The sequence below is a fragment of the Xenopus laevis genome, chromosome 1L (genome assembly GCF_017654675.1).
Source record: "Xenopus laevis strain J_2021 chromosome 1L, Xenopus_laevis_v10.1, whole genome shotgun sequence".
In the NCBI taxonomy this organism is placed as follows: domain Eukaryota; kingdom Metazoa; phylum Chordata; class Amphibia; order Anura; family Pipidae; genus Xenopus; species Xenopus laevis.
The window spans coordinates 158,473,420-158,490,392 of record NC_054371.1 but is presented as its reverse complement, the minus strand read 5'-3'; the positions used below and the strand labels follow the sequence as shown (position 1 = coordinate 158,490,392).

Below are 16,973 nucleotides of genomic sequence, written 5' to 3'. Positions count from 1 at the left end.
TTATGTCTGTATAAAATCTTCCTAACTGCTATTCCAATTTGCCTCGGAGGGGGAAAAAATCCTTCCTGACTCCAAAATGTCAATCGGACTAGTCCCTGGATCAACTTGTACTATGAGCTATCTTTCATAACCCTGTATTCCCTCACTTTCTAAAACGTCATCAACCCCTTCTTGAAGCTATTAATTGTATCTGCCAAGCGGTTCCCAAGCTGTAATAATGAAAGCAATAGCAGACAATGTTTTGACAGCTCTGGTCCTAAAGGAGCTGCAAACCTACTGCAGCAGACAAATGTAGCTGTGGAAATGTAACAGCCAACAGACAATAACAATTTCCCACTGGGTGCACTTTGTACAACTTTCCTGACTGTTTGGGTTAGGCACATTCCCGGACATAAAATTTGGAAAGAGGATATGTTTCATGACTTACTCATGCAATTGCTTATTAGAAGACTGTACAGTAAACATTCATTATACAGTTTTGCATTTTTCCAATGACTAGAAAAAAAAATAAAAAAAATTTCTATGGCTTGAGAGCAAAAAGAAAAAAGTTGTTTGTTTAACTTTGCCATAAGAGAAAAAACCCCCAAAGAAATGAGAATTAATATACTATTACTAATTCAATGGTTTAACGCAGATGAACATTCCTACATTTTAAATACAGTCAGGGGGATGTGCCACCCATCACTTTCATACTGGTCAATGTGCCCCAACAAAACTTATAGACTGAATGGATAAAATATTGCTATGTGTTGGAAATTCCAGGATGACTTGTAGAAGTGGCCTTCCTATGGGCCTATTTTTGTAGCATAGATAGCATTTACACTACATTTCATATACACCCTCTGTATAGTGAACTACTCCTTAGCTCAAAGCCTAACAGGCTGTAGCTGGAGGAAGGGAGGGTTCCTTAGTGGACATGCGATTTTTTTTTGGTAAGGCTCTTAAGAACAGTAAGTAGATGTGCAAGAAATAACAAACATACACATTTCTTAATTAAAAGATGCACTGGTCTATATAAATACATACAAAAACTTTAAACTATCTTTTACTAGTACTTATAGATATTATGGTAAGATAAAAACCATCTGCTTTATAATGTAAAAACACATTTTCATTTAAGTGACATTAATAGCACTGCATTTACAGATCAACCAGCTGTGGTTCTGAAGCCATAAATAAAATGTCTGTAACTCTATTTCACGGAGCTCTACTTGCAAATAACCTTGCACTATCGATCCTCAATAGGCCTCAGGCAGTTAACAACCGTTATCTAAGAGTCTTCTCAAATGATGAGCCATTCATCACCCTTCGCAGTATGAGTCAGCTGGCCAACAAGCAACTGAGCTCTTTGTCTGTTTGACTGACTCAGCAACAAAATGTGACCTTTATGGGGGGAAAGAAAAATAAGTAGCCTGCATCTCATTTTCAGAGGAACCAAGCTGTGTGGGTGAGATAGCAGACAATGTAACTAGCAATAATTTAACCTCTGCTTAAATATAACCAACAAATGGCTATTTCTCTTCCTTTTTTAAAATGTCTGACCCATCAGACTAGCAAGTTTCCTGTTTGCCCCTACCACCAGATTCTAATCAGTTCCATTAAAGGAAAACTATACCTGTGAATATTGCAGTTTTTCTAATAAAATTGGTCATATAAAACAGTCCTTACGTAAAATGCTATTTCATAGAAATAAAGCATTTTCATAGAAGATATACTTTTTTAATACCAGGTGTATTTGCATCATCAAAACACTGCTGTTTAATGTCCCTGCAGCATGTATGTGCTCACACACAAACCAAGGTCCTACATACAAGCCAATGAATGGACAGAGCTGTATCATTAACTCCCACAATTCTTTCTGCTACAATTTAAACCTTGTGTTATTTTCTGTCAGGTGATCAGTGAGTGACACACAGAACATTAGAAAATGGTGAAATACGGGGAAAGCACTAGTCAGCTGGGAAATAATATTTATTTATAAAACTGTCTGGCTTTTGGTACTAAAGCTGGCTCAAAGTCACTCATGCCAGGTGCTTGGCTTATTGTCAGACAATCATGATAAACACTGACTGCATCGGCAGGATATGATTAAATCTCCTGTGTTTTTGAGCTAATCAAAGACAAATTGTGTTTTCAAAGGGAACTCTAATTTGGTTCGCTTTTTTTGTACAGCTCCACATAAAAAAAGAAATGACCTTAGATAATCCTGCAACAGATCAACATGACATGAGAAGAATTAAAGCAGTGGGGGAATAAAAGACCTACAGTCCCCAGCAACAGTACTGCTCCCAGTGATGGGCAGGACTCAAACAACGTCAACTACTTTGTGACGCATGAAACTTGCCACGCTAGATTCCCTCAGAACAATATGGCCGCAAGCCATTTTGGTAAACCATCTTTCAGAGAACCTGCTTTGTTGGCAGCAGGCCCGGACTGGCAATCTGTGAGTTCTGGCAAATGCCAGGCGCTGCTGTAAGATGCCATAAACAGTCACTGTGGAATGGGCTGGTGGGGGGACGATTGGGCCTCTGTGTACTTGAAATGCCAGGGCCTATTTTGACTGCCAGTCCCCATGCATCCTAAATGTTCCAGGCTTATGTACTGGAGTAAGGCTTAGTAGTAAAAGCAATAGTGTGGCGTAGCATTGTCACCAAAAGAAGACAAATGATCAACAGAGTAGGGGTGAAGAGGAACAGAACTACTGTGCCATTTGTGACAACATTATCCCAAATAGTTGTGAAAGGGGAGTCAAGAGAGAAGCAGAACATTTTAAGCATGTTGAAAAACATCTTGAAATGTTCTAAGAGGACCCCCCCCCCCACACCAGTTTGCATTGGTGCTATTCAAACACCAAAAGCACCACATGTGCCACAGGCCTAAGGGGAGTATCAAGGTAAGACAATCTGTAACACTTTCCTAACTTATATGTCCATGAAAACTTAAAAATACCTCATCACTTAACATAAATCTAAAACACACCATTAAGCATTTAGTAAACCATGCCCTAAGATATACAGAATTTATACTGTGCTATAAAATGCTCCATTTTGAAGGTGCAGATCTATTGTACAAGGCTGTGAATTACAGTAGAATTGCATCACTTTTTTATTATAATAAAAGGACTTTTTCTGTTTGAACAGTACACACATTATTGCCTTGTGATTTCCCAAAAAGTGCTAACAAGGGTTTAATGCCTACCAGAACACAATCTCAGTGGAGCCTGTACGTTCTGCCTTTTGTTTATATGGGCTTCCTACAGGTGCTCCTGTTCCCTCCCAGAGTCAATAAAATATATTATTGGGTATCTTCAAGTGAAAATGTCCTTCTGTCATGTGTTTTGTGGTTGTAGTAGAGAAATGAGACTCCAATAGAAAGGGACTAAAGCAATCCATAATATTTGAGTGCTATACAAATATCCAGTTATAAAAACTGTTTCTCAAACTATGGGATAGGCTAGCAAACTACTGCATAAATAATATATTCACTGTAAACAAATATGTCTATGGTTGCGGTTAAAGGGCTGCAGTGAGTGATTCAACATTCTCTGTGAATTGCTGTGGAACTGGTTGGTGATACATGAACAAAGAATTCAGGTTCAATACTTATATTTGAGCAGCATGTTAACAAGCATTTCTTTATACTCATTACATAGCTAAAACGTTATCAATAAAAACAACAGTTGTTTAAAAAACAGGTGCAATGGTTTTTTTTACATTGATACTGCACATTATCCCCAGTGTGAACAAAATGCAAAAAAGTATCTGAAACTTCTGATACACATTTTGTTGAGAAAAAAAAGTAAAATACCAGTGCCACCCTGTGGTTACTACTATAATTGAAGAGGGGACTGTAAGTAAAATATTGGTGACCACACAAACTGCTTCACATAGCATTTAGATGTGGGCTCATCTACTACACATCTTTCTGATTTGACCATTCTCTACTCAGACTAACATCATGAGCAAGTTTAGAGCCAATGATATCTTCAAGGTCAGTCAGGGGTAGGGAACAGGAAAGGTGGCATCACAACAAAAGAAAGACTTAAATGTAGTGCATGCCAAAGAGAAATATATATGTTGCACAGGGTCTCTGTTGTGCTGTGTTGCTCTTAATCTGGCCTATGATTAGCTGAAAAACAGTACAAAACCTGTAAGGCTGTTCTTATCGACTTCATACTTTAAGTGTGCCTGTCAATGTGGAATTGTACGAGTGCCTGACCAACCTCATAGAAACTGGTTCATCACCATTAGCCAGGGCATGTGTACCTGGACCAAACGTCAAACTTGGTGAGCATTCAAACATTTTGACCAGCAAAATACATCGACTCCCCTAGTTATGGGTGAAATCTTCACATGGTGTGCCAAACTAAGCAAAAATCTGTTCATTTTGGAGTGCATCTCTCCACATATGGCCATGTTATAAAATAAGAACAAATCATGCATCATATCAATTTTGTTGTTAATTTAATTTTTAAATCTTTTTAGCTGGGCTTGTGAAGAATACAGGCTTACATTATTACCTTAAAAGGGGGGTTCACCTTAATGTTAACTTTTAGTATGTTATAGAATAGTAAATTCTAAGCAACCTTTCAATTTTTTTTAATTTTTTTATAGTTTTTGAATTATGTGCCTTCTTCTGACTCTTTCCAGTTTTTAAATGGGGGTCATTGACGTCATCTAAAAAAGAAATGCTCTGTGAGACTAGAATTTTTTTGTTATTGCAACTTTTTATTACTCATCTTTCTATTCAGACCTTCTCCTATTCATATTTCAGGCTCTCATTCAAATTAATGCATGGTTGCTAAGGTAATCTGGACCCTAGCAACCAAATTGCTGAAATTGCAAACTGGACAGTTGCTGAATAAAAAGTGATAGAACACAAAAACCACAAAAGATTAAAACATATTGCAAGACACAGAATATCACTCTCTAAATCACACTGAAAGTTAATTTAAAAGTGAACAATCCCTTTAATATAATGTAAAGTTTACAAGGCCTAATTCTAAATATCAACCTACTGTGGGTCTATCCATGTTCCCTACATGAAGAAGGCATTTTGATATCCACAATCTGCCAGTACAGAACTCCCTTTATAACAAACAACTAACATACATTGCATTCTCATCACATTAAAGGGGACCGGTCACCCAGATATAAAAAGCTGTATAATAAAAGTACCATCTAATTGTTTAGCCAGAGCATGGGCTAGGGTATCAGACCCCCCCATTCTGACACAAAATTTTTTTAGCATGATGCAAAGCTTGCTTTAATAACAGTATTTACAAAATTGGCGTGATTATAAATTCCAAGACTAAAAAAAAAACAAAATGTACATAATTTTTATAGTATAATTGAAGTTTATTTTTCTTGACCAACATCATAAAATAGGATTTGGACTTATTTCTTAAAGGGATCCGGTCACCGAAAAACATGTTTTTATCAAAACGCATCAGTTAATAGTACTACTCCAGCAGAATTCTGCTCTGAAATCCATTTCTCAAAAGAGCAAACAGATTTTTTTATATTCAATTTTGAAATCTGACATGGGGCTAGACATTTTGTCAATTTCCCAGCTGCCCCTGATCATGTGACTTGTGCCTGCACTTTAGGAGAGAAATGCTTTCTGGCAGGCTGCTGTTTTTCCTTCTCAATGTAACTGAATGCGTCTCAGAGACATGGGTTTTTACTATTGAGTATTGTTCTTAGATCTACCAGACAGCTGTTATCTTGTGTTAGGGAGCTGCTATCTGGTTACCTTCCCATTGTTCTTTTGTTTGGCTGCTGGGGGGGAGGGAGGGAGGGAAGGGGGTGATATCACTCCAACTTGCAGTACCGCAGTAAAGAGTGATTGAAGTTTATCAGAGCACAAGTCACATGACTTGGGGCAGCTGGGAAATTGACAATATGTCTAGCCCCATGTCATATTTCAAAATGAATATAGAAAAATCTGTTTGCTCTTTTGAGAAATGGATTTCAGTGCAGAATTCTGCTGGAGCAGCACTATTAACTGATTCATTTTGAAAAAAATGTTTTTCCCCATGACAGTATCCCTTTAAGGTGACATGTCCCCTTTAAAGGATGTCCAGGATGAATTTGTTCTACCATCTGGATTCATACCTCCCAACTGTCCTGTTTCAGCAGGACAGTCCCACTTTTGACAGCTCAACCCACAGCCCCGTGTTTGTACTGGAAATTCCAGACTTTCTCAGCACTGAACAGTCAAAAAAACAAACAAAGTTTCTAACTTAGTTGGCTTTTGGCAGAGAGCCCAGAGCAGCTCACAGGTTCAAATAAGATACTTTAGAGATAAGCAAATAAGTAATTGTAACAATTTAGATAAGGAGGTCCCTTATCAAAAACAATTTTTGCCCCTCTTTCTATTTCCAAAATGTTGTGAGGTATGTGGATTTAACAAGTGAACCTGACTGCAACACCAAGCAAAAAAAAAAAAAAAGACAAGGATGCTTTTAAATACAATTTAACACTGAAAAAAGGAACTGCATTAACACTAGTCTTCATTAAGAATTACAGTAAAAGTATTGGTTTATATTTGTTTCTGAGACATTCATCTAATATATAATATACATCATCTGATCTCGTAATGACTATCACTGCCTGTCTGATATCTCATTATGTCACCTCTATACCAGCAATGCTACATAATATGCTTAGGATGTACACTGAAAGGACTTAAAAGAACCTTCTATAAATAACTCTCACCTCAAGTTCACTTTGCGATCCTCCTCATTTCCAAACTCCTGAATTAAAAACAAAAAAGCAAGAGAGATAGAAGTGTTAGCATACAGAAAACATCAGTTCCATTAATAAATAATTGCTCAGATGTGTGGAAAAAAGTGCAGGTCATCAAACATTCATTTTGATGTATGTTTACTCCCAAGCTGTAGTAAATGTTTTGTTGCACTTCATCAATACTATTTTTGGAGGGATTACCTGAATAATAAAGGAAAATAAAGGGTTTATCATAATGACAGTATGACAGGTCATTTTGTATGCCTTTAATTAACGTTTAGTATGATGTAGAGAGTGATATTCTGAAACACAACTTAAAAGGGGTGGCTCACCCTTGAGTTAACTTTTAGTATGTTAAAGAATGGTCAACTTTTTAATTGGTCTTCATTATTTATTTATTTTAGTTTTTAAATTATTTGCATTCTTCTTCTGACTATTTCCAGATTTCAAATGGGGGTCACTGGTAGGGGTGGGAACAAAAGGGGTGGGCCGTGACAAGGGCGGGTTGTTACATAAAGGCGATGGGGCTACATCACACAACGACCAGAAGGCAAAAAAAGACATTTCAAGCGGAGTGCCAAGGGCTTTTGTTATGGGTATTACAAGGCAACTACATTGCTGGTAAATTTGTAATACCGGCCTGGCCTTGGCAGGTGTTTTTCGGGCTAGGGTGGCAACCCTAGGTATCAGGTAAGTCATTACAATCCTTGGGGGTGCCCTAATATTTGGCAAGCACTACTGGAGCTACAAACAAACTGGACGCAACTCTTTGCAGTCCATTTTTCAACATTCCTCTAACTTTGTCTTTATCAATACCAGGCAAATTTGAACCTAAACTGTAATGTCATATAACCCACGGCAACTAATCAAAATCTCCCTAAGGCGGCATAACAAAAGTTAATCACAGATTGTTTGCTGTGAATTACTGCCAGTGGGCAAATTTACCTTGATAAATGAGCCCAAGTGAGTCACATGATGTCAGGGCTAAATTACTAGATACAGTGATTCCCTGAGCAGGGGAAGGCTTCATGGGAGACTTTCATGGAGTGTCTTAGACAGAAGCTGTGACACAGAATTATGCATGCTGTCGTGAAAGAATAGTTTTATAGGTTTCTGAAAAATAAGCAGCTGCTTTGAGGCCAATGGGAGCAACACCCAAGGGGAACACTGCTTTAAAGGGACAGTATACCACCTTTTTAAAATCAGTGCAATGAATAGGGCTTGGGTTGAACATACTATCTGTAATATAATTTAATCAGCATCTACATACAGGAGTGCCCATACTTTGCTAATGAGGGGTCTATTTTAGTGATGTTGCCCCATTATGATCGACATCGATAAAAGCATTGTAAACATTCTATTCCATTGAAAACATTACTAAATATTAGTGATTTAGGAGCAAATGTATATTGCTATGTTTAACTAACAACTATTTATTATGTAACTTTAATAAATAAACAACTTAATGAAAAGAATGAAACAGGAGGGTGACTTATACAAGCTTTTTGTTGAGTTTCTTGAAATCTACTGATCACCAGCTAAAAGTCTACTGGTGGATCCCGATCTACCTTGTGGGCACCCCTGTTCAACAATCCTGACAAACCCATGCGCTTCCAGAGGAAAACAAATAACCTTGAGAACATGTAGTGTACAAGGATGGCTATAATCCATACTTTCCCAGGATGAGATTTAAGGCTTGCTTCCTGCTTTGTCCTGCAGGCAGAACTTCTACAACAGACTCTAGTTTCCTGCCATCTGGATTCTAAGCACCACAACCTGTCTCTCTCACAGATATACAGTCCTAATTGACTTGCCCACAAGAAGGAACAAGTCCTCTGCAAGATGAAAATGTGAACCATTTATTGCTAAGGGAGTGCAGTGCTAGTTCCCACAGGGATAATAAAGTTCTAATGGGTTTAGCCCATTAGAGTCTTCCATGCTTTATTTATTTAGTCTCTACTCATATATAATTGTTCTCTCCAATGCCGTCACTTAAAACTTTGAGTTATGTACATCTTGTTGTGTGCATTTGTTCCATAAATTATGTGTGTGAGAATGAGAACATGGGTAAGGTTCAAGACACAAAGGATTCAAAGGGTAGCCACTAAGGATACACTGAATCCACTTTTTTGTGCGATTTGGCTGATTCCAGAATCTTTCAGAAAGGATTCAGCCGAATCCCAAACCCTAATTTACACATGCAAGTTAGGGGAAAGTGTTGGGGGGGGGGGTGCTAGCAATTTCCTTGATTATGTGCCCTAAAGGGTGTTTTAAGGGTCTGGATACAGTTTGGCAGGTGCTTGGATTTGGCTGAACCTGAACCCTGCCAAAAAAAGGCTAGAATTCTGCCAAATCCCAAACTAATTTGGAGCATCCCTATTACCTGCCCCCTGTACTCAGTGATAGTTATGCCACACATAATGTACTGCACACATAATGTAACATTACCATTACCCACGTCTTCAGGCTCACAAATAAAGGCCATAGCACAAGTAAATGAAACAAAGGTGGCGAGCCCAGAAGGTTTTTGGTGCCAGAGGGATCATTGGAAACACTTGTAAATGATGTGCTCAAACACACACATACAAGCTATGGCACAAGTACACATGACACCCATAACGTTTTGCCTGTAGGCACATAATTCACTTTTTCTTTTACTCTTACCAACCCACCTGCAGCCACATTTTTTAAATATTGGATAAACACTTAAAGGGGTTGTTCACCTTGAAACAACTAGTTGTATTCAGATAGAGCACCAGAAATAATGACTTTTTCCACTTCCACTAATGTGCCACTGTTTTTCTGATATTGAAGAGTAAAGTGTCATCTTTCACCTTCTAAAGTAGTTCTGGGAGGGGGTTGCTGCCCCTTTAAAGTGTTCTAAATTTGTACATTTAGTTGATACATTTCTTATTTTTGTCTCTGCAGAACAGAATCTCTGGGTTTCATTACACACAGCTGTTTGAATTGATACAATAGTTACTAATTTCTCCAGAGATGCTGCTGAGAAATGTATCAACTGAATGTTGCAAAATTATAACAGTTTAGTGTCTGCAATTACTGGGCTGCCAGAATGAAACACCAGAAACACGAACATTCAACTTGAAACTTAGATTTTGGGAAAAACGGTAAAAAATAAACAATGGAAAGTAATTGTAAAAAGTCTTTATTTCTGGGGAACAATCTGAAAACAACTGAACTGAAAAAAGTGTTTGGAAGGTGAACAACCTGTTTAATATATGTGCACATGTCCGAAAACAAATTACAGAGAACACTGTTTACATCACTTGCACTGATATTCAATATAACTTAGAAGGTTTATTCACACTGTGTGCTCTGTGTTAGGTCAAATTTGTAGAGTACTGCATTCAGTGTCGGACTGGGACACCAGGGGCCCACCCAAAAACCTTATACCAGGGGCCCACCCAAAAACCTTATACCAGGGGCCCACCAAAAAACCATAGACCAGGGGCCCACTTTCAGTACTATTAATCTTCCTCTCCTCTTTTTCAAGTCTCTTTTCTTTACATAATAGAAATAGGGAATGGCCATGAAATAGGCCAAATATTTAGCAGCATGAGGGCCCACTGACACCTGGGCCCACCGGGAGTTTTCCTGGTCTCCCTGTGGGCCAGTCCGACACTGACTGCATTTATAGACAGGTGCAAGAGGCCTGAACAAAACAGTATGCATCCAGAATCTTTTGGCTTCTCTTGCAGAGCATTTTTGTACTAAGAGAATACTGTATATGTTCCTAAACTCTTAGAACTGCACAACATTGCCCAGGTTCAGCCTCTTGACATGTGCACTACATATCTATACATCTGTAATGGTTTAGGTTAGGGATGCACCGAATCCAGGCTTCGGTTCGGGATTCGGCCTTTTTCAGCAGGATTCGGCCGAATCCTTCTGCCCGGCCGAACCGAATCCTAATTTGTATATACAAATTCGGGCGGGGAGGGAAATTGCGTGACTTTTTGTCACAAAACAAGGAAGTAAAAAATGTTTTCCCCTTCCAACCCCTAATTTGCATATGCAAATTAGGGGTTGGTTCGGTATTCGGCCGAATCTTTTGCGGAGGTTTCGGGGGTTCGGTCGAATCCAAAATAGTTGATTCGGTGCATCCCTAGTTTAGGTGCGGTTCAGCTGAACAAAGTATGAACCTTTGCAGAATTCTATGGATACACCAAATTAAGGATTTGGTTTGGGATTCAGGTCATCCCTAGAGTTCTGCCACACAACAGACAGAGGACATAGTTATACTGACAGGCAGAAAGTGACAGGCAGATGTAACACAACTCTTGCATTTATGACCTCATGCAGATCCTGCATGCAGCTAATGCATTATGTTACACTGTGCATTAAATGTATGGCAACATTTATGCCCATACAGAGCACACAAAAAAACAACCTGGCCCTTAAAAATGAGTATAAATTATGCAAATAACACAGTACTCATTTAAATCCATACATGGAAAAGTTACAAAAACATAAAAGTGCAGCTGGATTGTTTGGACAGGCTTCAGAGAGGCAGAGGTTTCTCAGCACTGGGAAGCAGTCTCTGGTACAAGCTGTGTGGGTCCCTCTATTTATACTGCTGCTTCATTACAGAAAACACATATGAGGGCACTGGCTGATGCTTTTCTGCTTGCCAATGTGAATATGAACTGGCTGGGAAGTTACATGCAAGACCCTCATTGCTTGTGAGATGGGAGACCTTCAACATGCCTCCTGAACTACAACTCCCAGAATTCTCTGCGGAGCTGCGGGAATAAAATCCCTAGATTAGAAATTAAAATGTGGGATTATCCATGTCATTTGTGAACAGGTGACGAGGCCTACACATCCAATTTAACCACCAGTGTTTCCTAAGCTTTGGTCTGCAGGAAGCTCACCTCGCTGGTGCTGGCCGAGGAAGTAGCGCTGGGGGTCGGCGATCTCTGCAGTGTCACTAAGGCCATTGCTGCCGGCTTTTCGTGTTGCGCTCAGGGAACACAGGCAGGATGAAATGCACAGCAGCGTTCAGTGATTCCCAGCAGCCATGGGTGGATTATAATGAAGGCATGGGGAGGCTTTGGCTTTGCCTCCCCAAACCAGCAGGGTCAGATTTCCGGCATTGAATGTAGGTTAGCTACTTGAAAAAAATCCTAAGTATCATAAGCCTGCAGGTTGATTCTCTGTACTTTCGCTAAGCAAGACCGAAGCAGCTGTCCCACCGGGAGTCTGTGTAGTGTCAGCAAGAAGCCGATTGGAGAATGCCACTGCCAATCTCAGACAGAGCAGGGAGGAGGAGCAGAGAGGGAGGAGTCGAGAGGAGGTGGGAACTGTAGTCCAGGCAGCTGCAGATGGTCGTCACAGTGAGTCGCAGAAGTTGTGAGAAGTGAGTGTCTGGTGTACTTATGTATAATAAAAATTGCCTGTGATGATAAACTATTCAGTGATGTTTCAGCATAATGTTTGGTATATATATATATATATATATATATATATATATATATATATATATATATATATATATATATATATATATATATATATATATATATATAATATAATATACACAGTGGTGTAACTAGATATTACTGGGCCCCACAGAAAATCATTTTTCAGGCCCCCAAAATGTCTAGAAGTTGACTTGTTTTTCCAATATTTATTTAAATTATATATGAATTAGGGCTTCATGGGACACCTATACCTCTGCAGCCGCAGGGTCTGCTTCCTTTATAGTTATGTCCCTGAATATATACGTGTAGAGGGTTGCCCCTTTCTCTAGAAAAAAAAGTCCGGCCTTCCTATATATTTATCTTTCCCTATTAATAACATTGGGACCAACCATCAGGCCAGACCAGTAAAATACCGGCTAGGTGGCAACCCTATACTTGTGTGTATGTTCTATTGTTCAAGTGATTCTGCCGGACACATTCGATTTCTGGCTGTCTATAACAACCTCAGGTTCTTAGAAAGGAGCAGAGGAGCTGCCCTAGGGGAAAGGTGTGGCATCAGGTGTGGGTATGTGAGAGATCCTGCTATGTTTCTGGGTGCACAACAGCACATCTTATCTGAATCAGTTGTGTGTTATGTATCTGTGTGCCTGCCAAAGAATAGCTACAAATCAGGCCCGGACTAGCAATCTGTGGGTTTTGGCAAAAGCCAGAGGGGCTGCTGTAAGATGCCATAGAAAGTCACTTTTTATTGGGCTGTGTGCTAGAAATGCCCCGGCCTGTATTGACACCCAGTCCAGACCTGATGTAAATTTTCAATGTATGCCTGCCCTAGTATGACTGCAACTCCTGCCTAAATATGCCTAAGTATACAAATTACTCTACATCTCCAGGCTTTCATTACTGTTTAACATATTAACTATTAGATAGTGTTTTTTTAGTTAGTATTTTTTGCTATTTGGAAATGTATTTTTTTTTTTCTTACACTTTTACATATAATTTATTATGCATGTCATTGGCACCACATTTATACTGTATTCTGGGACAATATGCATCAAGGTGTTACTGGCTCATTTGTAAACACTGGGTAAATTAGCACCTGTAACTCATGACAACCAAGCACACTTTTGCTTTTATTGTTGAACCTGCAGTTGGCGGAAAAATGCTATATCCAGGTTACTATGGGTTACTGCCCATGAGTAAAGTTGCCCACTGTTCATAAATGACCCTATGTTTATTCAACTCTTTTTGTGAATGTGGGTGGTATTTGACTATGAAACAAGCAGTGGAAGATAGGAAAAGATTTAGTGAGCTAAATAGTTCAAAAGAAGCTATATACACCCGCAGGTTTGATATACCTGTATTACAAACAAAAATTATTAGAGTAGTTTAAGGTTATTGCTCCCACTAGTATAGGGACCCACCTCAGCCTCCTTGCAAACCAGTTCAGGTGAATAGCAAAATCACTTAGGAGTAACAAACTAGATAAAACTTAGCCTTTAATAAATATTAATAAAACCAAATTACAAAAATATACAGGGCCATGCCCACAGCACACCAAACCAAAAAGTTTACAGACCCACTGCCATTGTTCAGTACAAGCAGTGCAAGACAATTGCTTTAAAAACAAATAAATTAAAACTGCATAGGATGGTAAATGATGGAGTGAAAAAGCCCCAGAATCAGGCGGTCTATTTTAAGTTTAAGGCAGCCAACAATGTTGTCCTTCTACCCTACCCTCAATTTTCCAATTCCCCTGAGGACAATTCTGCCTAACTACGGTACGTTGGGAACGGATAGGAGCTTCTCCCCCACCGTCCACCTATGCTGCCCAATGCGTTTCGCCGTAAAAACGGCTTCTTCAGGGGCATAGGTGCTGATCTCCTCTCAAATGCCGGTTTAAATAGCTATCCGGTAATTTTTCAGTGGTGGCGCTTCTCATTTGCATCACTTCCGGTTGCGGCTCACTGAGTTGGAGTCTCTCACCAGATGTAGTCACATGCGTCTGCCCTCACTTGCGTATCCAGTTAACTGCGCATGTGTCAATGATTCTTTGCCAGTACATGGACAGACTCAGCGTCCTATCTCTACTGCGCATGTTTGCAGTGGAAGATTTAGCATTGACTAGCCTACTTAAGCAAAAAAGTCCCCCTCTGCTATGCAAGCAGCACCCAACTCCGTCAGTACTACATGAGGGAAGGTTATTTTGCAGGGGCCACTATCATGAGGAGGCTCTATTTATGGTGGGTACCTGCGGCCCCCAGAGCAGTGTTCCATCATTGTATGCAGCCTGGGAGATCCTGAGGGGAGTTCATAGAGTGGACAAGCAGTGCCAGCTATTCAGGGACAGAACAAAAGCTGGAGGGGTCCAGTAACAGTAAAAGCAGGAGGAGGAGTTTATGGGCAGTACCATAGCAATCCAGTGAGATGCATCACCTGCCTTTTGCAAACACCTGTAGTAAATAGGATTACCCGGATGATCCAAACTACCATGTGGGCTCTGTATGCTCACGAAGGGCGCGTGGCTACTGCCTGACTATAACGTGACTTTTACAAGCAGGAGCAGGAATACATTTATAGTGAAGCATTTTTTTGGGGCTGTTGACAGGACTGAAAGCCAAACTTCAAGGTCAGATTGAGATTTGGAGTAAACATTTATTTTTCTTTCTAAATATTACAGTTCATAATTCCCAACTGTAAGCCCAGAACTCTCAACAGCTGCACTTGGATACATTTGTATGAATTTAAGATAAGCAAAGATAGAATTGTAACTATTTAAGATAAGCAGCTGCCTTGAGAAATTTACAGGGCATTTCTCCTTAATTAGCAAAACTGTTATACACATAAAACATGGCCCTAAAACTGCCATAAATGCAGGGTCGGATTGGGCCGACGGGACACCCGGAAAAAACCTGGTGGGCCCCGACACTTATGGTCCTAGAGCCGTTCCCCTGATTGGCTGGCCCCCAAAAAGAAATATGCGTCACGCGCCCATGCGCACGGGGCCCCATCTACAGCCAGGTCAAATGCAGTTTCTATCTTCCAGGTGGTGATGCGCATGCGCCCGGGCCCTGGAGTTCGCACATGTGCACGTGCAGGACCGCCATCAGAAATCGCAGGGCCCCATACGACAAAATTTCCCGGGCCCCCTTGGCTGCACCCACCGCAAGCCCCACCTACAGTTCTGCCCTCATCAACCCCACAGGTCCGCCCCCCACCACACAGTAAAAAAACAAAAAAAATATTGGTGGCTAGGGTTCCCACATGTTAATAAAAATATGTTGGTGGTCAGGGCCCCCCATAAAAAAACATTTGTGGCCAGGGCCCCCCCATTAAAAAATATTGGTGGCTAGGACCCCACACGAGAAAAGAAAAATTGGTGACCAGGGCCCCCCCCACATTATGAGAAAATTGGTGGCCAGGGCCCCTTAAACGTCCATGCCTTCCCGAAGTCAGCAACTCTCAGAAAGATGGGGGGCCGGCTAATCAAGTAAGTGTGGCGTAGCAGGGCCCCCCTTACCCTCGGGCCCCTTACAACTCTCCCCCCTGTCCCCCTGATGGCTGCCCTGTGCACGTGCCCCGGAATTTGCAAATGCACTTGGGCCCCGAAGGTTTTGAACCCGGTGGGCTCCAGTGATCCAGTCCGACCCTGCATAAATGTGTTCAGACTTTCATAACCTTCCAAATATAGTAAAATGGACATGGTAATTAGGGAGCATGGTCATAAAAGGGACATGGCCAAAATTTCATTACACACTTTTCCCCCCTCTTTCTGTTTTTCAAATGTTGGGAGGTATGTTACCCTATGGCTGATACTGTAACTGAGTATTTAGATCTGTATCCTTGTTATGAACTAAGTGGGGCTCTGACCAAAGTATGGACATAAGGGGGACCTAAAAAGCATGGGGTATATTTATGAAAATGTGAAGTTGCCACAGTCGTCTAGAGTGAAATTCCGCCACTCTCCATGGGATTTTGAAAGGCGTAAGGATGAACTTTCACTTTCGACCATTGATAAATATTTTTTTAAAAATCCAAGAATAAAGAGTGGCGGAATTTCAATATAGAGGACTGTGGTGATCTCTAGCTTCACTTTTTCATAAATATCCGTTTAGAGAGATTAAAATGGAGGCTATTATTCTTGCTTTTTCACACATCAGATATAGAATTTTTTTTGGGAATTCTTGGAAGAACTGGGGGTTGTATATCAACATAAATTGCATTTAAGATGGAGGGGTGGTAATCTGGTGCTGCTGCCGTGAGGTATGTTGAGAAACTCGCCTCAGGTGGCAGTAGCATGCAAGTTACCAGGGGAGGCAGAAAGATGCTCCTGGTAACTTTAAGAGACAGGATTCAGATTTGTTGAATTGGAATTTAGTCTCGCCTATTGCAGAGAGTGCAATTGTGCTCTTTGCACTAGCAATGCACCCACCTAAACCTCCTATGGCATTTAGAAAGCTAAGTGCAGGATGAGGGATGGTGGCATCTGAAAAGCCACCTTGGGGGGGCAAGGGACCTAATTTGCAGCTATGCCTTGGTACTTCTGGATGAAGCAGGTGACATTTGCTTTGCTTATTGACCCAGATGCATATGCTGTCAGTGGATTTAAAGCTCAGGATGAGCATATAAGCCTGCTTGAGATAACCACAGACTGCCTGCTTTCTAAAAATAGCTGCTCTACAGATTTGTTTAAAAAATAAGTATAATTTTTAACCTAGCAGTATAGACCTACAAAATCAGAGATGACTAAGGCTATCTTGCCACCCAAGGTGACAGATCCTAG

General features: G+C 40.4%; 2 protein-coding genes across 2 annotated transcripts in view; one reads left to right on the top strand and one right to left on the bottom strand.

Moving 5' to 3' along the window:
* ssh1.L (slingshot protein phosphatase 1 L homeolog) overlaps positions 1-11,982 on the bottom strand; it is a 38,494-nt gene extending 26,512 nt beyond the window's left edge. Inside the window, exons 1-2 of the mRNA XM_018260868.2 lie at positions 11,645-11,982; positions 6,720-6,757 (exon numbers count right to left, since the gene is read on the bottom strand). Of these exons, the coding sequence (XP_018116357.1) occupies positions 6,720-6,757; positions 11,645-11,710 (104 nt within the window). The 5' untranslated portion in view covers positions 11,711-11,982. The remainder of the gene's footprint in view (positions 1-6,719; positions 6,758-11,644) is intronic.
* A 35-nt stretch (positions 11,983-12,017) lies between these two features.
* dao.L (D-amino-acid oxidase L homeolog) overlaps positions 12,018-16,973 on the top strand; it is a 38,439-nt gene continuing 33,483 nt past the window's right edge. The window contains exon 1 of the mRNA XM_018250743.2: positions 12,018-12,129. Within this exon, the coding sequence (XP_018106232.1) occupies positions 12,095-12,129 (35 nt within the window). The 5' untranslated portion in view covers positions 12,018-12,094. The remainder of the gene's footprint in view (positions 12,130-16,973) is intronic.